The 27,887-nt window shown below is 53.4% G+C and overlaps 1 protein-coding gene across 49 annotated transcripts in view; it reads left to right on the forward strand.

Annotated features, from left to right (window-relative positions):
• LRRFIP1 (LRR binding FLII interacting protein 1) overlaps positions 1-27,887 on the forward strand; it is a 141,564-nt gene that overhangs the window by 89,968 nt on the left and 23,709 nt on the right. For 11 of the 49 annotated variants that reach the window (XM_066346200.1, XM_066346152.1, XM_066346170.1 and 8 more), the window contains 8 exons: positions 1,645-1,683; positions 5,496-5,555; positions 7,955-8,017; positions 13,406-13,450; positions 14,686-14,751; positions 18,757-18,834; positions 26,153-26,188; positions 26,642-26,767. In XM_066346200.1, coding sequence (XP_066202297.1) covers positions 1,645-1,683; positions 5,496-5,555; positions 7,955-8,017; positions 13,406-13,450; positions 14,686-14,751; positions 18,757-18,834; positions 26,153-26,188; positions 26,642-26,767 — 513 coding nt within the window. The remainder of the gene's footprint in view (positions 1-1,644; positions 1,684-5,495; positions 5,556-7,954; positions 8,018-13,405; positions 13,451-14,685; positions 14,752-18,756; positions 18,835-26,152; positions 26,189-26,641; positions 26,768-27,887) is intronic. The other 38 variants (XM_066346206.1, XM_066346154.1, XM_066346159.1 and 35 more) reach the window with 15 other exon arrangements.

Genomic DNA, 27,887 nt, shown 5'->3' on the forward strand with positions numbered 1-27,887 from the left:
ATTTGAAATCTATTCAAATTACCTCTTGCTGCTGACAAGAGATTAGGCACATTTGTTGTGTCTTTCTCCGAGAGCAGAGGGCACCAGGTGTCCACACCTTTGTCCGCATCACAAAGCTGCTGCTCCTTGATGAGGTGGTCAGGGTGTGGCTGGTGGGACGGTCGAGGGCGGGTGTGAAGGAATAGGCTGTCAATCATGTCCTGTTTGCTCACCTGTGCCGCCCCCCACGGAATCCGCATCTTAAGTGAAGTACCTATAAGTTCGAGTCATTCTTCCTCGGGCTGCTGTAGGCTGCCGGGAAGGGGGGGGGGGGCTCCGACTGCGTCCCAGGGCTGGCCACTCACCTGCAGGCCACCACGTCCCTTCCGTCACCTTGAGGAAATCGCTTTATCGCGGTCGCTTAACGGCCGATGAACGCAAAAACGTATTTTTCCTGAAACTTTCAAAAAATACTCCTAATTATGTTTTTTAAAAAACATATGCTTTGGGAAGAGAAGTCGAGAAATGGTGTCTTTAAGTCGGTAAGTTTCATCTGTGTGTGTCCGTTCAGCTGACCACAGGGTTAAAATCGCCTCTCACTGCTGGTCTTCAGGGGTTCTCTGTGAGGCCACCTCGTAGACGGAAGGACCATAGAGAGCAGAAGGCTTGTATTTAATCACCATGATGATTAACTCAAAATATCACTTCTAGACTTCTTCTGTGGGCGCTAATGCACCTTTAATTTGATGGTTTGTAACAATAAACTGTGACGGTGCTACACTGTTACTGTCCTTTCAGGTGCCAAAGGCAGAGTTTTAGAGGAGGATATAAAGTTGCTCTAACTACTTCAGATTTTAGGAATTGTAGCAACATTTGCTGTGAACATTATTGGATCTATGGTAGCTATTGTTCTAACATACCGTATTTTTTGCTCTACAACAGTGGTAGTCAACCTGGTCCCTACCGCCCACTAGGGGGCGTTCCATCTTTCATGGTGGGCGGTAGCGGAGCAACCAAAGTATAAATCAAAAGATAAATTTAACTATAGTAAGTTGTTTTATAAAGATTTATTCTGCCAAACTTAGCGAAAATCCGACATAAAGTACTTGGTAAGTCATTCTTATTATATGCTTTAACTTGCTATAACTCTGCTTTATAAATTTTATAAAGTTAAGTTACTTCCCTACTTTATAAATCACCATTGCTGTGGAACCAGTGGGTGGTTAGAAAATTTTACTACTAACAGAGATACAGAAGTGGGCGGTAGGGATAAAAAGGTTGACCTCCCCTGCTCCACAAGACATACCTGACCATAAGACACACCTAGGGTTTTCAGGAGAAAAAAAATAAAAATAAAAAAAAATTCTGAACCAAATGGAGTGTTAAAATATTTAATAAAATACCATATTTTTCACTCCATAAGACACATAGGCATTCCCCCTCCACTTTTGGGGGAAAGAATAGTGTGTGTCTTATGGAGCAAAACGTACAATGATTCCCCTTGCCCGTACACATGAGATCCTAGGAGTCATGGGAAAGAATGTAATTTTGTTAAGAGTCTCAGCACTGCCTGTGTTCTTCGTCTGTTATGTCTTACTTTGGTTCTTTTTAACTGGTTTTTGCCACCTCTCCTTTCTGTCGTTTCTCTCGTCCATTCCTCGACAGTCACAGCCTGACCTGGAGTCCGGGGGTCCCTATACCTGGGTGAGGTGGCTGGAGGACTTGCCGTGTGATCCCAATTGTGTCGTGTGACAGATAATAACCAGTGGTGTCCCCACTAATCTCATGGGTGTTTGTCTAAAAGGCCAGGTGCATCTTTGTCCGAGAGGACACACGTGCCACCCGCCAATCTCTCTACCTGGGGTCGGCGGGCCGGAGGCTGGCACGCCCAGCAGAGGGCACGGTCTCCTCCTCAGAGCCTCCTGGGTGCGGCTCTGACCCGCCTGGTCGGGCTCTGGGCCGCAGACTTGCATGCACGCACTGTTTGAGCACCAGCTGTTTGCCACGCACCGTGCCAGTGGCTCTGGGTCCCAAAGTGGGAAAAGATGGTGTCTTGCTTTTAAAGAACTCAGAGCAGATCAAGAACTCTGGCAGCCTCTACCGTTCCTTTAAAAGATTAGCAAGTCACTTTACTGGAAAGAATGCATTGTTTTTTAGTCCGTGTTCATTCAAATGAAATGGACAACAGGACACCTTTGCTAGAAAGACCCCGGTTGCAACTAAAAAAAAAAAAAAAAAAGAAAGAAACAAAGACTTTTGAATCAAAGTTGAAATTATTCTCTCACATTCCTCCAGAAGAGTTTCTGTGCTGACTGCTGTCTCCAGCCTGAATGTGTAAACTGCCGAAGGGAAATCCCATCTCCCCAGAAAGTGCACTCGGCCTGAGGGTGCTTAGGCTCTGCAGCTGTGACAGCCGCTCACACACCCTTCACTTGGAGAACTTTTAGAAAAGCGTCTTGTGCTTTACTCATTCTAGTGCATTTCTAAACTATTTAGCAAATCCCTGTGTTTTTAAAAGGAATTTTGACCTTTAAGGTGACCATCTGCCTGGCACCCTGGGGCTCCTGAGCCTCCTGGTGTGCTCCACGGCAGGGCAAGGGAACCAGGGTGGGCCCCGCCTCGCGGTCCGGCCCCGCCTCGGCTCGGCCACCGGGACGCGGGGACGTGCTGTGAGAGGCGCCCGGACACGTCATTAGACTCAGAAAGGGCTCTTCCCGGAATCTCCCCAGTGACGCTGGCGGACGGGAGCGTTTCTGTGACACCACCATTGTAGCAGCCTTTCCATTCCTCAGGTCGTTCAGTAGATGAGCGACGTGTTTCTAGATTTTTAGACGTTTTAATTTCCGACTCCAGGCAAATGACATTTAGGGCCAGTCCCTGGTGGAGTGGAAGGAAGTGTCCGTGTGAGCGAGGGTTGGGAGCACCTTTCGGAGTTTACTTTTATTTTCAGTTGTCCCTTCTGGCTTTTAAAACTAAACTCAGGGCATCCGACAGCGCATGTAAGCCTTTTGCTTTTGCTTTTCTTCTTCTGTTTCCCGTCTCTCACGCCCTTGAAGGTGAGCTGTCTTTTGCCTCAGCAGGGAAATAACCTCACGTTGTTAATCAAAGCAGCTAACGGCTGGCTTGGGCGCGGTCACATGTGAAGTTCGCGGGGGCTTGCTTGGAGAGCTCTGCGTGGTACTCTCCGACTCTTGGGGTGCTGAGCGACCCCGAGTCACCGTTAGAATGGTTGCTGTGGACAGGGCGTGAATTCTTGTGTCTTGCTTTTCCTCTTGTGGGAAATGCTAGTAATCTGTGAATGGCTCCTGTCTCCCGAGAACGCTGCTTCTCCGTGTTCCTGTGTGGGAGACTCTCGTGGGGAGCTTGTTAAAATGCACATTCCTTGGCCCTTAGAAAGCTTGTTAAAATGCATATTCCCAGGCCTCTGGGTGTTCTGGTTTTCTCGTCCTAAGAAGCATGCCGGGTGACCGTGAGGCAGGTGGGTTGCACAACACGGAGTATTGAAAAGCATGCCGTAGAGCAAGCTGGTTGAACACCAGAGATCAGACTTAAGATACAGTCACATACTGCCAGTGGACTTCTTCATTCTAACGTTTAGGTTAATTTTCAACTCTCCTGACCCTATTACCGCACGTAAAGCGGCTCCACCCATCTCCACAAAACCATCTGAGAGGAGAAGGTTGGAGGTTTCTCCAACAAGGTCAAAGTAATTTTTTCACTCTAGAGATGTTAAGATGCTATAGATTTGGGGATCTGTCCTAGGAATATATTCCCCATGGCAGAATTCTCCTGGAACAGAAAACTGTGGGTGTTCCCTAAAGTCTTCAGAGTAATAGTTTCTATGCATTTTCATGGAAGGCCAGAAGAGAAAGGGTAAGAAGTGAGAGAGGACCGCTCACCCCAGCCTTCCCCTCCCGTCTGCTTCTTGCTGGAGTCCACGTCGGAGAGTGGGACCAGAAGGAAGAACCCGTCTAAAGCATCCTGTGCTTCATAAGCAACAGTGGAAAGCGGAGTTCATGTGATACACTTTTATTCCTCACCCCTTCCAGGAAAGTAAAAGTTGCCTAAAGTGAATCGACGCGAGCCGTCACTGTTAGTTTCTAAACAGATTATCAAGAGGCTAAGGCTGGGGTCTGAAATGTACAAGTCCAGGGTGTGTATTTCCCTATCAAATGATCTCGTTGGTTGAGAGAAGACATTAGAGTGAGTGAAATTTCTGCCAGTCTCTATAAATGTCCCCCCCCCCCCCCGTTAAATTAATCTCAGAAATGTTTTACTGTCTCCTGGAGTTTTCAGACTGAACACGGAGGGAATTTCTACATACTCTTAATTTAGAAAGTTCACATTGGTTTGCTTTCTGAGTTGCAGCAAAAGTAAACAGCTAAGATTTCATGAATCTGTATTCTGTCTGGAAATTCATGCATTTATTCTGCGCTGATATCAGGGCTGCACAGCGTGTGCTGAACGTCTCCCCTCCCCCACTTTAATCAGATGTAATTTCCCCCCTCCCCGCACTGGCCTCGTAAGGTCTACAGCTGTTACTGTGCGCATTTCCACAGCCTGGACAGAGGCCGGCGGCCCCCAGGATTCATAAACTATGGTCATGTGACAGAACTTCTCTTTGGAATTTGGACTCACGTCCGTGACCCCCGGCATCTCCTTCCATTTTTGCCAGTTGTGTGGCCTGCCCTTCCTTTTTCTATCGGGAGAGCCAGCTATGTCCTTGTCACTTGACCGCTGTTCACCCGCAGAAATGTCCCTTATGGACGTGTGCGAGCAGCTGGACAGCCCAGAGCCTTGGTTTTAGGGGAACTTGGGCTGGGAGCAGAGACGAGACGAGACAGGCATATACTGATCTTTATTCTCTCTCTTTTTTTTTTTTTCTTGAGAACAAATTATGAAGTCATGATATATGTCCTCAGATTTCATTTTGGAAAAAAAAAATGAGAGTAGGAGGACTAGATGGGTGAAAAACTGAGTGAAAAACTAATGTAGAGGCTGTACCCTAACTTTTTCCATCATGAACGTTGATGTTGAATTATAGATCGAATAGAAGCTGGGTATGAATTTTCGGAATACAGCCACCTCATGGGCCACAACTGTCACGGACTCACCCCAAGCCGGGACGGGAAACTGGGACGGCTCAGGCCGCACGGTCACCCCACTGGCCTGGCCGGTGGCCGGGCTTCTCGCCAGCTGGGATCTCCGCAGCACGGCCGTAACGCCGGCCCTGAGAAAGCCACGGCACCCCGGTCCACAGGCTTCGTCCACAGAAGCCGTCCAAGTCCTGGATGCCGTGTAGTCACAAGGGACACTGAGTAGACTCTCCTGAGTTGTAGAGGAGCAGACGGGAGGGGTGAGGCCGTCCAGGGGGCTGCTGGGCTTTGGGCTGTCGCTCACCCGCTATGCTCAGGAAGCTCACTCCGCCGAGTCTCCCTTGCTGCTCTGCCTCTGTCTGTGCACTGCCTGCCTTTGTGTGCTGACGTCAGTTTCTCTTCTTTTCTTCACTGAAACAGACAAATGGTTACGATGGAGAACTGTATGGATCACAGTCCCTGAACAGAAGAGCTGGCAGGGTTAGTATAGTACATCTGCATGGCATGGACTTCAAACAGATTGCTGCAAAGCTTTTTAAAAATATCGCTCAATGTGGCTGCTTTTGTGGGTGGGTGCGTGTGATCGTGGGCCTCTTTTTTTTTTTTTTCTCCTAGTAAATGACAGAGTGAAAGTTAATGTTTCTGAACTAGTAAACAGCCTTAGAATGTTAGTCTTCCAATATTCTAAGTGTTAGTGTAAGATTCATAGAAAAATGTTTAAAAGCTCTAGAGTTAAAGATGGGCTCTTTCGTCACTTTATTGCCCCGGGGTGTATGTGTGTTTATATAATGTGTGTGGATGGATGTTCAGCTTTCAGATACACCGAGATTCGACCTTGCCAGTCTTCCAGGTTCTCTCGTTTCTGGTTTTTAAAGACAGACAGAGACTGTGTTGTCCTGGATACCGTTTTGGGATGTTCCCAGTGCAGGGGTGGGAGGGGACAGGGAGCGGAGTGGCCCTCTGTCCGGGGGGAGAGAGGAGGGAGGGACCAAGGCAGGAGTGCTGGACAGGAGTGGAGGGTGGAGGGGTAATCAGGGAGGCCTCTGTGGATTTCAGAAGGTTAAATTGGATATATTTTTAATTGCTTGATGACCTGCTGCCAATCTGTTACATATTATCTAAAATTTTCCTGCACTTAACAGTGTTTTTTTTCTAGTAGTAATCAATTCTGCTAGTTGTATCACATCGTATCTCTTTACAGTGACCTTATTCATAGTAAGCTATAGCATTTACGCACTAAAATTATATGTTCGGGTTTCAAAGGGGTCACCCAACCCCACCCACCTCAGCTCTCTGAAACTGGCTGACGGGGTTTTTCTCTCCTCGTCCCCGGTAAGCATGGCCTACACCTCTGTTTCTTGTAAGCTTTTCTCGTTCCAGGCTAAAAAGTCCTCCCCGTGGACAGGCTCTGTCTTACTGCGGAAGTGGCTCTGTTTGCGTGGACGTCCTTTTTTGACTTCCTGTTACGCACTTCTTTACGTCCCTGTCCACTCTGGGGACAAAGCCCGCGGCACACCGTTGTGTCCTGCAGCCTCGGGACAGAGCCACGGTGTTCTCCGGTGGCCCCAGACGGCTTGTCGGGGTTGGACTGACTGGTTGGCAACTTCTCACCCTCGATGCCCCGTTTTGCCGTCGTTGACCACGACGTTCTGTAGCTTACTTGGAGTTGGGAGCTACTGTAGCTCTTTTGTTCAACATCTACCCTAATATTGCGTTCCTCTCTAGAATATCCCAGACATGCAGTTGCCACGTTTTGTGACGGTACTAGGTGACATCAGGCTCCGGGGTCTACAAATACCCATGCCTTTTAATCTTGGATTTTTACGTTAAAATAGTAAAGGTGTGCTTTATGATGAATTAAGATTTAAGTAATGCCTCTAGAAATACCAAAAAAAACCCACACCAAAGTAACAACTTGATTGTAAAACTGTGTACCACAGAGTAAAATCAGATATAAAAATCTATTTACTTCATAAGCGAGAATTACAATGATTGAAGAACCAAATAACTTACATCTAATGCAGCAGCGTGTATAGGAAGAGCATGAGGCTGAGCTTGGTTTGGAAAGATGAGGTGGGAACTGGGAACGGGAAGCTTCCTAAATGCTGGGAATACCAGTTGTAGGAAGGAGTAGAAGGACCAGGGGGAAGGGCAGAGTGTGGAAACATTGTTTCTTCTATAAGTGGAAGGTAAAAAGTTGGAAACACTGTTTCCTCAACAGGGAACTCAGTCTCCCTAGGAGGAAGGCTTGATTGAGTATTTGGATTCCCCACCTCCTGCCTTCATTTATAGTGTTCACAGTCACCTCCCCATCTAGATTCTTGATCGGAGCTGAGCTTTTCAGGGTATATATCCGAGGGACCGTCCAGACACCTGCAGGAGGGACAGTTGTGTTCTGTGGACAGTGGTCCTCAGCTGGAAAAGGGGGTGGCTCCCTCGGGCCCCTCACCTCCCTGGAGCTCGGCACCGAGCCAGAGTCCTCAGGTGTGCTGGCCTGAAAGAAGATGGGAGATTTTGCCAGAAATGGGGTTTTAGTTAGCTACGGAGGTGTATAATCCTGCCAGGCCAGGCTAGGCGGTGACAGACTGCCTGTCGTAAGATTTAATACGTCATTACAAAATAAAACCATAGAGATGGGAAATCGTGACAACGCTAGTAGTTAAACCACACGACACCACAGAGACGCAAACCTGCGTAGAGTGTGAACTGTAGCTCAGAGCCTCTCGCTATGAAGAACTTTTGCCGCAGTAGAGTGTCCCACCCCTCTGGCATTCCTGGACGGCTAGTGTGGTGTGGCTGTGCTGGCCTTCGCCAGGACAGGGGGGCTCTGGGGGCAGTGAGCAGTGCGCCTCACTTACGATGTCTTCTTTGGCACCCAGAATTCCAGCTACAGCGGTGACAGCAGATCATCCACTTTGTCATCGTCCAGAGAGGAGAAGCTGGTTGGTTTCCATTTAACTCTCTTACACCCTCTCTCTTCAGAAACGACAGGTTGTGTGGCATGCAGCCGTGTGTGTGTGTGTGTGTGTGTGTGTGTGTGTGTGAATTCAGCTCTTTTCTCTTTGAATATCTATTTCACAAATTTTCATTTGGCTGCAGTCAAGTCCGTTTTGAGCGATAATCGGCATGATCTATCCAATTCAGACCTTTTTTTTTTTAAATTGGGATTCAGCTGTGTGACGTTGAACCGTGGTCTTCAGCTGTGTGACGTTGAACCGTGGTCTTCAGCTGTGTGACGTTGAACTGTGGTCTTCAGCTGTGTGACGTTGAACCGTGGTCTTCAGCTGTGTGACGTTGAACTGTGGTCTTCAGCAGGGTACAGTGAAAGGAAGTATTGCATTTATGTGATTGTTTTGTAGTCGGAATTCACCAGAAGGAAAAAATAAGAAGAAGAAAGCCTTGGATGTCTTTCCTTGAAAGCCCCTGAACACAGAAATGTCATACTCTGCAGGGCGCGTGCCAACTTGGTGGCACATTCTCAGGGAAGGACCAGACTCGGAGTGGAAATCAGACCCAAAGCCACATGTCCCCACAGCGGTTCCTTCCCTCCTGCAGGACATGCACTCATTTTGATAGGCAGATATGTCTCAATTCTTTTAAGAGCCCTGAGAGGTAAGGCTTGCTTGTGCTGGGCGAGGCTCCCATACACAGCCAACACAGGGAGCCTGCGTAGGAAGCAAGATCACAGACATTAGCGTTGACTCCTGCAGCGGAAGATGGACCAGCAGGGGTAAACAGTGTGACAGGGAGAGACTCATTTTGCTACAAAGTGTCGTACCTAAGAACATGTACTCAATCTTAAGGTGTAATTAGAGGGGAGGATTAAATGGAAAGGGGCCAGGTTGAGCCACAGGAGCCTGTCTCCTCTCCTCTGTCATGCCTGGTCTCCCCCCCCCCCCCCACCCCAACTTCGTGCTATTGCCTCTGATGAGGTCTGGACATTGCTGGCAGCTCCATCATCCTCGTCAGCTTGCTCGCCCACTTTCCGAATGTCCCCCACTGCTGTGTCCCAGCCCCCGTAGCAATCAACCCTCCGGCCCTCGCTCTGGGCTTCTGGCCCCTTTTTCCCCAGCTTGGTCAGTTTTGAGTGAATATCAGATCAGCTGTAGGCAGCAAAATCTCCATGGGTCTTCGTGCCTTGAATCTGGAGGGGTATTGTGTGTCTCTTCTTAATTCCAGGGAACCTCTGCTATTGCAAAGAGCACCTTACCCTTCAGAAAACGTCCACCCCCCTGTCCAGGAGGAGGCACTCACTCTCAGACAGAAGGGGACAGAGAACCAGTGCCCAGAAGTGAATTAATTATTCACCGAGGGTCGCATGTATCTGACTCACTCAAATTTATGTAGGAGGACTGACCCACCTCCAACATGTTAAAGTCAAAATTGGAACTGGCCGTTTCAAAATGGAAACCTCGTCAGAACTTCCCAACAGGCCCCGTGTCCCCACCGCCCCGCGGCCTGACATGCTCTGATCGCCCGCCCTCAGAACCTTTCCAGTCACTCCTGTGCTTGGTGGATGTCATATCTGTTCCGGCAGGGCGCACCAGCTTGTTTGAATCTATTTAAATTTAACAATGGAGGGTGCTAGTGTCGTACATAGCGCTGGCGACTTTCCTAAAGAACTCCAGTCCTTCAGACTTGCCAAGAAGCGAACCGTGGTCTGGATTGCGTGGGGTCAGGAGGTGGCGGTGGACCCCTCTCTGCTTGCAACCCAACCCCAGGAATAAGTCGCAATATCTGCGTTAAATATGAGCAAGTCTCTCCCTGTCCACCCCAGAATTCCACTTCCCTGTCCTTCGGGTCATTTTCATGTAGCTTATTCAAGGCATTAGGAGTGACGGGCACACGTTATGGGACCTGGAAGTGGTGGCAGTGTATCTTACGGTACCATCCAGTTACTTGAATGAAACCACTTTATCTTCAAGGACAGTCCTGTTCTTGTGTGGTTAGTAGAATTAATACTTCCAGTGTAGAAGCCTGAAGCAAGTAGCTGCTTCTTCAAGGGTCCTTTTAGTTTGGGTGAAACATTTTATTTGGGGAAGTTATTAATTATTATTTTATTATTATTCAGTGAGAGGAGGGGAAGCAGAAACAGACTCCCGCATGTGCCCCAACTGGGATCCACCCAGCAAGCCCACTAGGGAGCGATGCTCTGCCCACCTGGGATGTTGCTCCGTTGCTCAGCAACCAAGCTCTTCTTAGTGCCTAAGGTGGAGGCCATGGAGCCATCTTCAGCACCCAAGGCCAACTCTCTAATCTAGCCACAGCTGCAGGAGGGGAGGGGAAGAGAGAGAGAAGTGAGAGGTAGAGAAGCAGATGGGCTCTTCTTCTATATGACCTGACCAGGAGTCAAACCTGGGACATCCACATGCTGGGCTGACACTCTACCACTGAGCCAACTGGCCAGGGCTGGGAGGATTATTAATTTATAGACTAGCATTCCCAAGAAATACCATAGAGGTCTCAGAATTATAGCACTAAATGGGTCGTGTCTGCTATGAATTGTGAACACCTGCTTTATGTGAATACCTAACCAAAGAGACCAAACCAAAGACCATTTCCTGTGAAATGTTCTGCTACATCCAACAGAGGTTTATATCTCCACAAATTCTTGGTTTTGAGCTCTGCCTACCTGACTTTAAAAAAATCAGAACTCGCCTGACCAGGCAGTGGCACAGTGGATAGAGCGTCAGACTGGGATGCGGAAGGACCCAGTTTCGAGACCCCAAGGTCACCAGCTTAAGCGCGGGCTCATCTGGCTTGAGCAAAAAGCTCATCAGCTTGGACCCAAGGTCGCTGGCTCGAGCAAGGGATTCCTTGGTCTGCTGAAGGCCCACGGTCAAGGTACATATGAGAAAGCAATCAATGAACAACTAAGGTGTCGCAACGAAAAACTGATGATTGATGCTTCTCATCTCTCTCCATTCCTGTCTGTCTGTCCGTCCCTATCTATCCCTCTATCTGACTCTCTCTCTCTCTCTGTCCCTGTAAAAAAAAAAAAAAATCAGAACTCAAATTACAAAGATGTTCAAACCCCTATTGGCTACAGATTAGAATGAATGAAATCTATTTTTTTGCCTGTGTGTAGATTCCACAGTCCTTGTTTTCACCATCATAGTTGTGTTGTTGATCATTGGGACTGCCTCTATTCCCTTCTGATCATTCCCGCCCCCGAAGTGCATGCCTATTACTGATACTCTTGCAAACGGCGGTTTTGTGTGAATTCCCAACACAATCGATGTGCCTTTGAGTTGAAATGAAGCCGGGAGCCTCAGTCCCCTCCTGCCTGTGTTCTCTGATTACGGGGAGTGTCCTGCTCCAGCTTCAGCCTTCCCCGTAGTGGCTTTGCTCCCAAAGCCCTGTCTGCCCAGAACAGAACCCGGGTCTGTCTCCCCCCCTCCTTTTTCTCCTCCCTTCTTCCCCCTGCCTCCTCCCGTGGGTCACTTTTCATTGCTCAGTAAATATCTGAGGACACTTCACCCTCCTCTACACGAAGTCCAAAGAGCAGAGCCCGTGGGTGTTGTGATTGGCTCGACTCGCACACTGAGACTTTTTCTCTACCTTTAAAAACGTTATCGAACGTGATTTAAGACCTTATATAGAAGAGAGGAACCTAGGGAAGAGGAGGCTCTACGGAACGGGTGTTTTTCAAAGGCTCTAGCCCCCCGAGTCGGTCTCCTGGGCCTCTCCTCCTTTTCCAGCAATTGTTCCCCATTTAGGGTTCCTTTTTTTTTTTTTTTTTTTTTTTTATGTTTTTCTCTTGCCAGTGTGTCCAGGAAGCAATCTGGAAGGCTCTCGTACATGATCGGACTCCTCTGTCTGTGAGGGGCAGGAGGACAGCCCCGTTTCTCTGGCTCTCTCTCCCCCCCTCGCTTCCTGTTTGTGCGCGGCCCGCCCGCGGGTCGGCCAGGGGCTCGGCGGCGGGGACGCCGTCTGGTTCTCGTACAGGGAAAGCCGGGTCAGGGCTCAAGCTCGGATGGTGTCGTGGAGGCTGAACTGTCATCGTGCATTGTCCTCGCCCTGGCATTGCTGAGCGACTCATCCTGGGTCCTGCACTTTGCAGGAGGGGCCCGGTGGCCCGGGGCTGTGGGCCCTCCACGGCCTGACCCTGGAGATGAGTCACGGTGCTGTTCTGGAGCTCGACTGTGGTTGCGCTCGCCTCTGCGTCCCAGCACGTGCGCGCAGGCCGAGGCAAGGCCCTCCGAGAACAGGCTTTCACAGACTCAGCACCAGTGGTGGGAATCCAAATAATGTAACCACCGGTTCTCTGCTCTGATCACCCGCTTTAAGTATTAAAAAAAAACAACGGTATGCCGAAAGGTAGTTTATTATTTCATGTGTGTAATACTTAAATAAGAACAATAAAATAGGTACACAAAACTAGATTATCAGAAAGGATTCTAAAGTATTAATGAAAAAATATTAAGTAATACCTGACAAAAGACAATAAAACTGTTATTTAAGCTGTTTCCAATGACAGCTTGTCACCCCCTGGTTGTCTGGCACTGTTTCTCTTTACGTGACATGTTTGTTTGCTGAAGTAACAAACGTGAGGGAATTAACATGTATTTCATTAAAGGTATAATGAGTTTTATCAAATGAATAAATAAATATTACAAGCATAGTTCCGTCAGTTTTTTTTCACCTGTGGACGGAACAAACATGACTACAGGTGTTTAGAACACGCTGTTTCGCAGATGGATGTTAAACAAGAGTAAGGAATGTCCATGTGTGATGTCCACATTGGGCAGCTGCCCAGGCGCCCACCTCAGAGAGAACCCTGATGACAAGGGCCATTTTAACCACCAGTTCGCCAGACTCAACAAAACATTAGGTATCGGTTCTGCCGCACCAGGTGCGAACCGGCTGAGCCCCACCCTGCAGAGCACAGGGCCCCGCCCTCCCCCTGTGTGGATGCTTGTGGTCTTGTCACCCCTCTCTCTTTGTTAACCTGGGGTTTGGACCTGCGGGCTTGGTGGCTCTGTGGGTGTTGCTTACTTTGTCACCGTTCTGTCTGCTCCCCTCAACCCTGTCTTCCAGAAGTACCTGGAAAGAAAGAACTAGAAAAGACACATGTTTCAAAGATCCCGGGGAAGTTTACTGTTTTAAAGATTAAAATCACCTCGTATTTATCTTATGTGTGAACATGCGTTCGTGTCTATCAGATTTGATGAAAACGTCGGCTCGTTTTTGTTTTTCTTACATGTTGTACGGCGTTTTGGCTGCCTGGCTAACAGCATTGTGGATTGCCTGTCATGGGATGGGAGGTGCGGCCGTGTGGTTTTATTTCTTCAAAGCTTTTAAAACCTGCCATTTGCTTCTGTCCCTAGCCCTCCTGTCTGTACAGCGCTGCCGGGCCCACGGGGAGTTACCGGGTGCGTGTGCCCCCCCCAGCCCCTTCCTGCCTTCTACCCCCTCCTTCCAGCCATCTCCGCCCGTCACGCCCCCCCACCCCCAGCCCCTTCCTGCCTTCTACCCCCTCCTTCCAGCCATCTCCGCCCGTCACGCCCCCCCACCCCCGCACGTGCACCTGTCCCCCGCACACCTGAGTCTGTCTGCACACCCGCTGTGAGTGAATGACCCAAGACGTGGAGCTTCCCCAGGCGTGGTGTCCATCAGTCCCCTCTGGCCAGATCCGGGTTTTATTCCTCCTGACAGCTGACAGTGACTGTCACCCTGCTTCAGTCTCCAGGAAGACGGTGTTTGTATAGCATGGTTGGGCAAGAATGGAGCAGGGCCATGTTTACTTAATCCACTGGCTGAAAGAAAAGTGTCATTATTATTATTATTATTATTATTGCTTCAGTATAACATTAACAGGTATTTATCCACCGTCCTCTGTGACTTGGGACATTTCCAGTTTCAAATACAAGGAGCTTATGCCGTGCAGGAAGCTGAAACATTCAGCGTGGCCCTCCTGTCTCGTTAATAACTCTCTGAGTTTCCGTCAGACGGCACACTTAGGAATTGGATCTCTGACTGGCCGAGCAGACCAGCTGGGTCAAGGGGAAGTAAGGAAAACTGAGAGCCCTTTAAGCGCAAAGGTTGTGACATGGCCGCTCACGGAACTGTCAACACCTGTTCCCTCTCGGCGGTTTACCTGCGTGGGATTTTCAAGTTAATCAAATACTCTGCTTTCCAGTTCACAGTTTTTAAAAGAATTATAAAACTCAAGCCATAATTAACATCCTATTTCATCCCAAAGTCACTTCGTTTTAGAGTCATTTGCAAAGCTTCGGGTATGAGGATGCCGTGACATCATTCATGGGACCTGAATGGTCTGCTCGTGTCAACTCTGGACAGATTCTTTCATTTAATGAGGCATCTTTTCCAGAGTCTTAGGTTTAAGGGATCCACTGGCGATCACATGTCGCAGGTGGTAGGCAGCCACGAACACGTCCCTGCTTTGGATTTTGCACGTCCCTGCCCCGGCCGGTGGAGGGTGGCTTTGCGTCCTCCCTGCATGTCCTCCCCGCCATGTTTTCAGGACGCGTCCCTGGCACGCGTCCACCTCCCCTGAGCTTGCGTGTCAGTGTTTTCTGGGTGCTGGGAGGGAGGGAGGGAGGGAGAGAGGAAGGGCGCCCCATCCTGACCTCTGTTTCTGCCACAGGTGTCTGTGTTTGATGACAGCAGCCTCGCTGGGGCCCGGCGGGGGAGTGCCTACCTTTCCCACGCTGTAAGGCGCTCTCTGTGTTTCCAGAGTTCTCTCCCGCCTGCTGCATGACCCGGGGCGGGCGGCTCGCTCAGCACACGGTTCCGGCCCTGGGACGTAGCTGGGCTGAGTGACAGGGCGGAAACCCTGTCCCGTCTCAACCTCCCATTGTGTAGTCAGGGTGACGGGTCATGCGAGTCACACGGAGCTTGTGGCTGTCAGTTTCGTGTCCTCACTCGTCCGTTTATACCGCGGTCAGAGGGAGAAGACACCCCCCCCCCCCCCCGGATTAAGCTCCATCGGCCCTCTCCTGGCGACACACTAGCAGGACGTAGGCAGCGAAGGGGCTGGTCTTACTAGAGAGAGGCCCAGGAGAGGCGGACAGGCCACCGATTACATCCACCTATGGATGGTCGAGGAAGATGAACCAACTCGAAGACTCAGAACATCACACACAGATGTTATGTCCTTTGTTGTTGTTTTTTTTATTTTGGCTTCCCACCTCTTCCAAGGATTGGAAACTGTGTCGCAACCAAGGATTGGTAGTTGCACGAGAAATACTTGTTGAATGAAAAAGAAACAAAAAACAACAACTGACTGAGAGAAGGAATGGTAAAGCTTGGCTACGTCATACATTTAGCTAGATCATCCAATTCTATCATTTTTATTTATTTATTTTTACATTTCTCCAATCATCGGGACTCTGATCAAGTTACCAGTCTAACACTCTTTAAAGTGTAACTTTTATGACTCTTCACTCTGATCACTAGTTGACACCGCATTCATTTTCGTGGACATCTGTCTAAACGTTTCTCTATTTTCTATTGCATAACTTTTTTTTTTTTTGGATATAGTGGAGCCCACTGTATTAACTCTTTCCCCTTACCCCCAGTTCTTACATATGTTTGTAAGCCATTTAAAAAGTGCATAGGCCTAATGGATGCAACAGCTCTAACTCACAGGTGATGGATAAATGCAGCGCAGTGGTTTTCTTCTATCCGACGAGAGACGGCACACTGAGTCTTTAGGAGAAGGGCACTCTCCCAAGCGCTGAGTTTTCTGGTGACCCGAGCTGAAGAACTTGTGGTGTCTGGCAGGATGTATGTCTCGTAGAGTCTCTTTAAAGATCGCCTCTGTGGCTGGATCTTTGGGGGGCGGCCGACCTTGGCCTTCGGGGTGCAGGTGCCGGCACTGCTGGTTGTTCTCCGTGAAGCAGGTTCCTTCTGTGTCTTCAGCCGCCCGGCGGACTTTCCCGGGAGGAGAGACCTGAGCAGAGCTCAGGAAATGAAAGGTCTCCTCCTCCGGGCATCACAGATTCCCAAAACAGGGCCACAGACCCCTGGCGTCAAGCCCTGCGGGTGAAATAAGAAAGAGTAGAAAGAAATCCTTTCTCCGCCCAGCGGTGCCCGGCCACACGCTGTTTGGAGGCACTCAGCACGTGTTTGTTGGCTTAAAATTGGACTTAACACTGAGCCCTGGGGTGAAACCCCTCGGGAGAGATCTTGGGGGTGTCACCTCTGTTCTCGGCGGCGGCGAAGCAGCAGGCTGAGTGGGGAGGGTGGCTCCCCGGGCTCCCGGTTCCCCCATCTCACCCCAGCCCCACAGTCTCTCTCCAAGGGGATAGATAGCCAGCCAGGTCCTGGTGTCCAGGAACGGGGCTTGGGGGCGGAGCTTCCCCAGGCTGTCCGCCCAGCTAGTGGGTGTGGCCACTGATAACTACACACAGGTGAGCAAGCTCGGGGCTCCCTCCTGTCCCGAGCCGGGAGTGCCGGGGCCTCAGAGCCCAGACTGTCCTCCAGCTGGCACGGACAGTCTTGCTCTTGGAAGTCCTTTCTTTTCTCCGTTCTCCCAAGAAGTTAGCCTCCATCCACCACAGTGTGTCTCCAGTTAGGCGACCTCGTTATCTTTAGATGCCGAAATGAGATTGACTGGCGGGTTTTTGAAGGTGTAGCTGTTTTGCTCAGAAACCTTTCTGTGTGACCCCCTCCGTGCCGTCATTACGCTGTGTGTGCGTGCCGTAGGGAGGAATCCTGGCTTCCCGTGACACGGCTGTCTTAGTTGTTTGGACACACCAGGAAGCGGTCACCCCTGCCGTCCCCGATCAGGAGCCATGAACGTTGTTTCTGGCACAAAACTGAAATGGGGGAGGGCCCACCACGCGTTCCCTTGTGTAAATCCTCAGTGCCTCTGCATGGTCAGGGGACTCACTTCCATGTCACAGGTGACAAGCTGAGTCATTTAGCCAAGATCTCATGGCCGGTAACGGACGGAGCCTGGACCAGACTCAGTTTTTTCACCTTCACCTCAGCCCCCGCCTGAGCCACACTGACCCCCAAACACAAGCAGCTCCATGGTGGCGTGCGGACCGTAGCCATGTGGGCGGGAAGCGTTTCCTGCGTGATCGGGCCGGGTCGGAGGCTCAGAGACAGTTTGACTGAGGAGTTGGAGGAGCTTGGGTCGGCAGTGCGCCCTATTAACACCGTCTGTTATCTCTGCACCCGAAACCGGGACCCACGGCAGGATACGGTAGGATTTGTCCACAGGGGGAGGTCTCCTCTCTCTCGTATCAGCAGACGCAGAGGCGCGGCTGTTCTGCCGTCAAACGCCGCTGTGAGGCGTTTTCTGTCGTTTCGCACAGGATAGCTAGCGGCTCCCACGCCTCAGTTGGCCATGGTTCTCACTCAGGGTTGTCTGTACGTCCGAGGCAGCGTCCTGCACGTGAGTGTCACTGTGCAGTGAATGCTTATTAGATAAAGGAGTGGGTGTAGGTAGGCTGGAGCTGGCAAACCTGCTCATCTTGACCAAGGCTGTTTCTCGTCTCTAACACTGAAACTTTTTCATTCAACAAGTATTTTTGGGGGGTGCACGCTGTGTGCCAACCCTTATCCAGTCCCTGGGAGCTGAAATAAATGCAGACCTCGCCCTCGGGGAATTACACTCTGGAGGGACAAAGAGGCGAATGAAGAGATAAGATTTAAGACGACAGGGGCAACCCCAAGGCTCGGTGGCCGCTGTCATTGGCTATAGGGATAATGCCTGCGGGTGTCCCTGTGGGTGCCCGGTGCTGGGACGGGGAGGCTCCCCAGGAGGGCTGCTCCTGTGGCCATGCCATTCCTGCTGGACACTGTGGTCCCAACTAGTGCTGGGACCCTGCCTCCCCACCACCAGCCCCATGCTGCAGTGCCCAAGAGGAAAGTAAGAATTTAAAAAGAAAGGGAGGGAGGGAGGGAGGGAGGGAGGGAGGGAGGGAGGGAGGGAGGGAGGGAGGGAGGGAGGGAGGGAAGGAAGGAAGGAAGGAAGGAAGGAAGGAAGGAAGGAAGGAAGGAAGGAAGGAAGGAAGGAAGGAAGGAAGGAAGACGAAACATGAAATATCTCTAAGACGAAGGCAAATGTGAACGCAGATCAAAATTAAGAGGGCGTGGTTTCCAAGTAAATCAGTTGTCAGTGTTTTCTTTCCCGGGAGAGAGATTTGTTGCATAAGTGGACAGACAGACTGATGTAGACAGACCGTAACGGGACTCGGAGAGAGCCACGCCTGGTTTTCCTCCGCACCCTCACCCTGACGTGGCTTTCACCTGGGAAGACAGGAGCGAGGCAGAGGTTCCCTCAGCCCGGCCGAGGCCCCTGCCCGGCGATGCGCGCTCCGTGCCGGGCCAGGGCGCGGCCCCGGTTCTCACCGTCCTCTCCACAGCGGTGTGGCGCCTCTCTGGGCACCCCCACGGCGTGACTCCACGCCCCAGTTCAAGGATGCTTTGTGACCCTTTCTCCTGACTAAGCCAGCATTCTGTGTCCCCCCGATGTGATGATTTAACATTTCTTATCCTTCGTGGGCATTCGTTTTCCAAGGGGAAGCCCGGGCTCCTTGCTAACTAACCTCTCTCCTCCGCGTTGCATTGCTGTGTGTGCTGACTTCTGAAGGAGTGGAGCCCTGGGTGGGGGCGGGGGGCGGGGGCCTCCACGCTTGCTGCATCTCTGCTAACCCTGTCCCTCTGTTTCTGCCTCCCTGCGGCCCCCGGGCGCTGCGGGCAGCCCTCGGAGCACAGCAGCCACCTCAACTCCAGCTCCCGCGCCTCTTCCAGAGCCAGCTCGGCGCGGGCCAGCCCAGTGGTGAGTGAGCCTCTCTCTGCTGCCTCTGCTCCCCTCCCTCACCTGTCTGTCCCCTCCCCACGGTGCGGGCCAGCCCAGTGGTGAGTGAGCCTCTCTCTGCTGCCTCTGCTCCCCTCCCTCACCTGCCTGTCCCCTCTCCACGGTGCAGGCCAGCCCAGTGGTGAGTGAGCCTCTCTCTGCTGCCTCTGCTCCCCTCCCTCACCTGTCTGTCCCCCTCCCCACGGTGCAGGCCAGCCCAGTGGTGAGTGAGCCTCTCTCTGCTGCCTCTGCTCCCCTCCCTCACCTGTCTGTCCCCCTCTGCACCCCACAGGGACGCAGGAGCCAGTCGCAAGGCTGCTCTGTGAGCTCTTAGGTCCAGGTGCAAACGCTGATGGAGGAAATGCTGCCCAGTTTGGAATGTTACTATTCAGGGACTCCACGATTGTGTTGCTGAGTGTCCAAAGGACCATGTGAGGGGCTGTTACTGCTGGGAGGGGGATCTCACGGGGAGGAGGGAACTTGGAACAGTGTGGGGGAAAGGTGGCCACATGCATCGATGTGTTGTTGTTTCTGATTCAAAAATGGGAAGGATTGACTATTAACATTTCATTTGACGTGTTATCTGATACTTGGCCCAGAGGGTCTTCAAAACACGGTGTGGGCTTGTCAGTGCTGAGCCATCCTGGTTCTGCTCCGTCCCCAACTGTCCCACGGGTTCTCAAAATACAGGGCCCAGCTGTCTAGCCCCTGTTCCTTCAGTCTCACAACGTGTGTGTGTTTCCTGGGGTCTTTGGAACGTGAGGCAGTGTCATCTCCTGTGATACCTGGTCTCTGGACAATAAAGGATTCGCAGGGCAGTGTTGCCCAAGGGACACCTGGGAATGGGGGGCTGGCAGTGACCAGGGGTCAGGAGCTGGGCCACAGGTGCACAGCGGAGGATGGCCACACTGGCCAGCCGCACGTCCTTGGTAAATCCTGGGCCCGAGAGGTAAAGCTGGACAGTGTTGGCCACCTTCTCCACTCCTCGGTCACGGAGAGGCTGGAGCGTGGCTCTTAGCTCGGTCCCACGGCCTGCTGGATGCGCGGGCACCTGAAGTTCAGGCAGTGTTCCTGGTGACTCAAGAGAGGCCCGGGAACTGGGCTCTCCGCTGGCACAGATGTGCCCGCTGGGTGCTGGGGACTTGTTTGTTCCTTAAATTAGATCCAGTCTTTTAAAGCTACAACGGTTCCTACCAAATGCAGGCGTCAGCTGCTTCCGGGAGGGCGGCCGCGGTGGCCCCGTCCCTGTGTCCCCGACTCCAAGGCCGAGGCCAGAGCCGATCACCCCTGGGCTTACACCGGTCTGCGCCTGGTAGTGGACAGATGTTCCTCTCTCCACCGTTTACCCGTCGGGGCTAAGAAAACAGACACTTGCCAAGGCGGCAGGTGTCAGACGGGAGAGCCTCCTTCTCTGTGGAAACGAAGACGGGCGCTCCGTGTAAGCTGCAGACGCCAGCACTGTGCCTGGTCACCAGCCCACCTACCCCGTCCTGAAGATCAGCTGGGAGGGCACCAGGGGAAGCTGGCACTCCGCAGGGCGGTGAGGACACGCCTCCGGCTCAGGTGCTCATCACCGGGCAGGAAGAGTGAGGTACCCAGCTGTGGGGTATCACGTGACTTCAGTTTGGATAACCTGGCACATGGCTTCTTACGGCTATTGCGTAAATGACCGATGACCGAAGGGCAGTATTTGCGGAATTCCTGCTGACTGCGGTCCACACACCTGCCAGGCTCCATGGTGAGCCTCCTCCCAGTTTGGTCTGTTTCCTGAGTGGTCACCGTGAACTCATCCATGTGAATCCTTACAACTAGTAGGAATAGACATTCCCCGTGGAAATGGAGAGCCAGTCTTCATGTGCACGATACTCCCACACTTAGGTTTTGGGAAGAAGTAGAAGTATTCACAGTGGGCCCGAGAGGGCTGTGGCTTTACTTCCAAAGAGCCCTGACCGCCCGCCCCCGCCCCTGCCGAGTCCGCCACCTCTTCTGGCTCATGCGAAGCACCGAATCAGAAAACCTGCGATTAGTTGATGTTTGGGTTTAATTCGAGCACCATGATGAAGTCACAAAACAGCGGCCCAGCCTCATCCGGGGGACAGAGGAGGTCGAAGTGAGATGCAGCCTCATCCGGGGGACAGAAGAGGTCGAAGCGAGATGCAGCCTCATCCGGGGGACAGAAGAGGTCGAAGTGAGATGCAGCCTCATCCGGGGGACAGAAGAGGTCGAAGTGAGATGCAGCCTCATCCGGGGGACAGAAGAGGTCGAAGTGAGATGCAGCCTCATCCGGGGGACAGAAGAGGTCGAAGCGAGATGCAGAGTTCTTTGTCAGAAGCTTCTAGATTTGCTCACAGTTTGCTCACATCGGATGGGTTTGGCTGATGACCGTAAACAGAGAGGAGAACGTGAAATGTGCCCGGTGTCCCCGGGGCCTGAGGACAAGAAGTGGGAGGTCTCCACGAGTGGGGGCTTCCTGAGGTCTGAGCCCCCGGCCTTGGGTGCTGGGTGGGGGAGCCCGCGGGCCCCTCGGCATCCTCAGCCTCTCTCCTTTTCCCTCTGAGTTTGTGGCTGACGACACCTCTGACTGCACTGCCCATGGCTTCACACAGGCTCTGAGTGTTCCCGGCAGGCGGGACCAGCTGGCATTTGAGCTGATTTTGCCGTTGATTACAGATACTCAGTTCGATCATTGTCCTCCTGAGTCAGCTGCTCATTAACAAAGGTCGGCTGATTGTCATGTTGTTGGCACATTTAGGGAGCAAAGGTCAGTATCCTGCAGACTGTGGGGGACGGCCCCACCCCAAGCCCTCAGAGTTAAAGACGCCTCTGGGTGTGGTCCTTAAACCACAAAGCCATCTCTGCAGCGTGCAGGACAGCTCCCCAGGGGATGCGGTGACAGTGGCACTTGACCATGTCAGGATTAGAAAGCAGTGGATCTGGCCCTCTCTTCCACGAGTTACAAAACTCACCGTCCCCTTTCTCTTTTCTGGGTCCTGAGCAGTTAGGCCATCAGAAAGGGGGTGGGTATTTGTATCTGGGGCTTGCTAGACCAACAGGGTGTTAGCAGAGGTATTTGGCCTTGTTGATTGGGAAGAAGGCAGGAGAGTTGTGCTCGTACACCCATGGTCCCCCTGCCGGGAAGCAGATGCACCAGGCATGGGCAGTGGCCCAGGGTGGTGCCCGGGGGGTGAGTGACCCTCCCAGCCTGGCCTCTCAGAGGGACACAGAGCAGGAAGGGAGTTGGGAGTTACCGGGTTAAAGTGTCACAGCTCTCATTCCAGGCCAGGAACACCTGGCCGGGCCCGTAAACTTCCGGAGCCCCACCCGGAAAGAGGGGATAATGACACACTTAAGAAACACAACAACAGAGGGATCAGGCACTGGCAGGCTGGAGGCGGCGCCGCCCACTGGGGCTCGCGGGAAATGACCCTCGGCCCAGTGACTCATCAGGACTCTGGACCCAGGGGCAGTATGAGTGCGGACAGGGCACAGGGGTGTCGGGAAGGATTTGTGAGTGGGGGCAGGGAGGCAGCCCCGGGGGGCTCTGCATGCAGAAGAACGTCGTCGTTGTCGGGTGCCCCAGAGTGTGGGGGAGGGGAGCCCTATGGAAAGAGCAAACGGAGAATCTATGTAAACACAATAAATTAAAATCGACTAAAAAAAAAACAAAACAAGAGCAAATAAACCAGAATGAAGGAAAGGAGAGCTTGTCCCTCTTTCAGGAAATAAAGGTGCCTCGACATCCAGAGATGGGAAGCTCTCCCCGTCCCCATGGGCCTCCCCGCCCCACACTGCGGGAGAGCAGAGGATGGGGCCCGTCTCAGAAGGACGGCCGCTGTCCCACCTCCTCCTCATTTCCCCGATCTACAGACGAGCTAGCTGTGTGCTCCTCTCCAGCCAGTCCAGGGTCACCCCCTTGAGAGGCTGGGGGGTCGTTCACAGTCAGGGTTCATCGAGCACCTAGAATGTTCTAGGCCCTGAGTTACGGTGGTGAGCCAACACCTGTTCCCGCTCTCAGGGGCGCACACGGGTGGGGGAGACAGCACTCAGCGAGTGGGCGCCTGCAAGTGGGGAACTCAGCAGTGTGGGCCCCCAGGGAGGCACGCAGGAAGCTCCCGCAGAGCTGGACTCCGGAGGTCAGACAGCCAGGCCTGAACCGACCCAAGCAGAGCCCCCACCCCCACCCCGGTGAGGCCAACACACCCTGTGTCTCCCAGACCCCCCCCCTGAAACCTGCATTGCTGAAACTTCCATCAGGAACGTCCCGAGTGGAACCCCCTTCTGGTTGCCCGTGTGAATGCAGGGGACAGTCGGCGAGGGACCAGAATCTCTGGCCGGTGTGAGCTAGCGAAACAAGTCCCTAGCAACTCGTGTTTTTATGTCGTATGGAGCGGCGGAGGCAGGGACCAGGTGTAAAAAAAATGATCCTTGAATTTTATGAATGCGAGAGTTCAAGGACAAGTCCCTTCAGGGTAATGTCAATATTATTGGATTTCAAGCTCAAAACGTCTGCCCTGATGGTCGACACCACTGCTGCGTGTATTTGAAGAAAAATGGCCCTTAAAGTGGGTGTTTCTGAGCCGTGTTCACTATTGTCCATTTGTGTCCTGAGGGGGGACAGGCAGTGACGTTGTTTCTGTGCTCCCATCCCCCATGCGGGGTCTGGGGGACACCATGAGGAAGACAGTGGCTTTGCGCCTGGCCCCTCGGCTGGGGTCTCTCCGTGCCCACAGACCGTATGCGCTCTCTAGGGACGGAGGCAGGCCAGGTGGCGGTATGGAATTTTAAACCTCGCCAGACGTTAGGGCTCTGTGCGCCTGAGCTGTATAAACTCGCTGACAGGATGTTAGGAGGCCGGGGTTAATCAAATATTTAATGTGCTGCTACTCGAAGCCTTTGGTTTTGAAAGGAAGAGTTGCCACAATGTCAGAGTTTCACAGAAATTGTTTTAGAGGCGACTCTCTGCAGGAGATTGTGTGACAGCGGTCTTGGTGTGCCCTCTGCCGGGGGCAGCGAGACAGAACCGTCCCGACCCAGGGCCACCCCGGCATCCCAGAGTAACCAGTCAGGTCGGTGTGGCACAAACATCAGTACAAGCAGTAACTCCACATGTGCATTTTTGCATGGACAGGTGGTGGGGACAGCTAGCTGTCCCTAATGGAATGTACCTGTGCCATATCGCCATATCAGGGAGTGACAAGGGGCACCTGTGGGCCGAGAGTTCTGGAAAGCTCCCACAGGACACGCAGGCTGGCACTGGTCCTCGGGGGACAGCGGCTGAGGGCGTGGGGAAGGGGAGTGCTCTGGGCGCGGCAGCGGCAGGGAGGCCAGCCTGCGCTCGGGTCAGCCGCCTGGCCTCAGGGATGTGGTCTCTGCTCCCATCGTCTCTCCTGCTCTTAGGACACTAAGGGGACCCGCAGGGGAGAGCACAGATCTCTTCCTGGAGGCTTGCCTGTGGGCAGGTGGTGAGAGCCTGTGCTTTGGGAGCCAGACCTCTGGTTGAACCTGGGTCTGTTGAGCAGGAGACCTTGAGCTTGGCCGTCCTGAGCTCTCGGAGAGCTGGTGTGGAATGGCCTCCTGGTAGAGAGACTGAGTATGTTGTCCGAGTCCATTGAGCCCCTCGGTTGGCCAAGGATCGGTCACATTTGGCTGTCATTTTTACAGTCCGTTCAAGTACCCTCCCCTTGGAGAGGAAGTTGCAGGTGCGAGTCCGGAGGAGAGAAGGTTGCAGGTAGTGAGCCCCTTGGTGGGGGACAGAATGGTGAGGGCCCCCAGCCCCGCGTGGGCCCAGGGTGGATGGTAGTGAGCCCCCTTGGTGGGGGACAGAATGGTGAGGGCCCCCAACCCCGCGTGGGCCCAGGGTGGACGGTAGTGGGCCTCCTTGGTGGGGGACAGAATGGTGAGGGCCCCCAACCGCGCGTGGGCCCAGGGTGGACGGTAGTGAGCCAGCCCCCTTGGTGGGGGCAGGATGTGAGGGCCCCCAGCCCCGCGTGGGCCCAGGGTGACATCTTTACAGGATGTCACCGCCTTGACGTCCTGACCAGCTCTTAGCACCTGCGCCCGTATGGCTACCGCGCAGATGACATTACCGTCAACAGTACACACATTCGCGAGGCGCTCTGCCGTGACCTCGGCCCCAGCTCCGTCAGGCTTTCTCAGCCGGCAGTGGGCCGTCTGTGGGGCATGCGGGGACAGGGGACCGCGAGTCCCAGGTCACCAGTGGGGCAGGTGCCCCCTACGTGCGTCAGTGCGTCGGCGGTGGGCTCCCCGGCCGGCCGTCGAAGGGAAGAACCTCTGAGCTGCCAGAGGCAGGTGGAAAAGTGTGCTGAGTGACGGCTGTCCCCACAGAGCTTGTGGAAAGGAGCCCTGCCTGTACCAAAGAAGGCAAACAGAAGGAAAGGAAAGAAAAAGAAAGCTGGCCTTTGCTGGACACCGAGCAGAGAAAGAAGTGGCACCATCGCCAGCGCGGCCCCGTCCCCGAGACCCCCTCCTGGCACGGGGTGTCCCCTGAGTCCACGTTCACGCAGCCTCGGGGCTGCCCTGGTCTCCCCCCAAGGCTCCTTCCTGCCGAAGAGAGGGGACGGGCCTCAGAGGCACAGATGAGAAAAGCCAATTCTTGGGGTTCTGCATTTCACCCAGCCAAGTCTCCTGTACCGCCGGCCCCCACCCAGCTAGCCTCCCTCCCTCCTCCGGCACTCACCCCCAGGTGCTCAAACCAGAAGTCTCACCTGGCTCGGTGGCTTGCTGGTGCGAAGCAGAAAAGGTTGCCGTTGGCTCGCTGCTTTCTCCGGCCTCAGGGGCCGAGTTTGGCGAGCGTGGCAGTGGGAACTCCTGGGCTCGCCCCTGGCAGCCCCCGGGACCCCGCGGCGTCCGCACTGTCTCTGATCGCAGTCACTGCGGAGGGGAAGCAGGGGTGGAGCGTGTTGTCCCCGTTCTGCACGAAAACCGCCATGCGCACAGCACTGCAGGGACCGTAAAGTCAGCCTGTCCAGACGAGCTCCTCATCCAGCTCCTCCCCGTGAGCCTTTTCTCCGCGATCACTGGGCGGCGTCGGGGTCATGGTGCTCCCGTGGAAACTGTCAAAGTTCGAGAAGCCGCACGGCGGCATTCCGCCCGGCTCCCTGGGCAGCTGTGGGCCGGCTGTGTCGACCCCGCCCACCAGATCGAGGGTCTCCTGGGCCAAGTGGCTTTTAAATTATATACAGAGGAAGCTATTGTGTGGTTTTATTATCGTCTTATTCCCTCCCTCCCTCCAGATGGTCTGTTCAGTGCTTATGTTTAATGTGTGCGTTTTCCTTTCCAGGTTGAGGAGAGACCGGAAAAGGACTTCACAGAGAAGGTGAGGAATTTCTGCAAACCTTCAGGCCATGTCAGTGATAAACCTCGCGGGTCCCAAAGTTTACGGGTGAATCTCACAGGAAAATACGTTGCGTGGGCTTTAGTACAAAGGGCTTCACCGGTGAGCGATCAGGACCAGTGTGCGGCCCACTGGCCAGCGTCACAACCCTTGGGGAGGAGGGGGGATCCAGGGGTTACTTCCAGTGTGTGTGTTAAACCCTCAGAACAGTGAAGGAGTGAAGCACGGCCCAACCGTGTAGTTCAAGGTGAATCCACACAAAAACCCCCCAGCACCCACGGGCCCCTCGGGGTGAACCTCTCTCGATTGCTGTCTGCAAGCCCACAGACACCGTCCCAGGTGGCAAACTGAATTCAAGTGCAGGTCCCATAACCGCAGACGTACAGGTGATGTTGGTTTTGCCTAAGATTACGTTTGGTCCTTGCCGCACTCTAGGGGTCCCGTAACCTGCCCGGCCTGTCTGCAGCCACCCTGGCCTCGCTGGGCGGCACCTCCTCTCGGAGGGGAAGCGGGGACACCTCCATCTCCATCGACACCGAGGCTTCGATTAGGGAGATCAAGGTAATGCTGTCGCCCTCCTGATGACACCCTTATTTCATCAGTCGTCCAGGAAAAAAGAAAAAAAACAGGTTTAATTTGTATAAAGTGCTGGATCTTTTCTTCTGGGTTCCCGTCTCCCCTGCCTTCATAAACATGTTCTAGTAACACCGAGACCCTGCTCAGAGAGGGTCGCCTGCAGGAAGCCACCCCTGACTGCCCCATTCGGCAGGGCAGACCCGTGCCTCTGCTCCTGCACCCCCTCAGCTCTGGGGCACACCTGTGCCAGCACTCACCCTACCAGCTGGGGGTGCTGGGCCACCCTGTCCCCTGCCCTCTGCACACCTCTCACCTCTGTTCGTTCCTTCTCTCGGGCACGCACTTAGGCAGACCTCACCGCGGGGTCTGAGTGGCCTTCTTCTCCCTCCGGGAGGTGGACATTATCCTGTTACACCCTCCCCCACTCAGGCGTGAGAGGGAAGCACAGTGCTGTTGGTTAAAGGGACCGCACCTGCAAAGGAGGCCGTGCAAAGGGAAGGTGGAGATTCTAGAACGTGTGTCCTCTGGAGAGCGGAGGGAGGTGCCTCAAGGATCAGACTTGGACGTGCTGTCAACTTACGCTGGGTCACGGAGAACCCGTTGCCAGGGGCGCTCTCTGAGCCGCTGGGGGCCCGGTTGCCAGGGAGGCCAGAAAAGAGAGTCCAGCGTCAGTGGGGGGGCGGAGAGGTTCCCCTGAACGTGGCTCCCGACTCCTGTGCTTTAACTGTTCTTCCTGCGCCGCCCCTGGGCCGTCCCTGGGCCGCCTGCAGTTCCGCTTATCCCTTCCCTCCACCGAGGCGGCGTCCACGGTTCCTGGGCTTGTTTCTGCTCCACGGTGTGGGCACGCCCAGTTGTCCTGCAAGCGTCCACGGAGCGTCCGGCCCCTGCAGACGCCAGGCACCCAGGACGTGGTGGGGGCGCGGGGGCGGCAGAGGGGAGGCGGAGCTCCGTGACAAAGGGGCACAGCCTCGCCGGTGTCTCTCGACTGCCGCGCTGTCTCGGCATGGGGTAGGGACACGGGTAGCTCGCGTGAACGTGTAACCACGAGTGAAACGCCCGTCCCACCTCCTGAAGCTCCTTTGGCCTGTTTGATAAAACTGGGCAA

Source organism: Saccopteryx leptura, chromosome 7 (assembly GCF_036850995.1).
Source record: "Saccopteryx leptura isolate mSacLep1 chromosome 7, mSacLep1_pri_phased_curated, whole genome shotgun sequence".
Classification (NCBI taxonomy): Eukaryota; Metazoa; Chordata; class Mammalia; order Chiroptera; family Emballonuridae; genus Saccopteryx; species Saccopteryx leptura.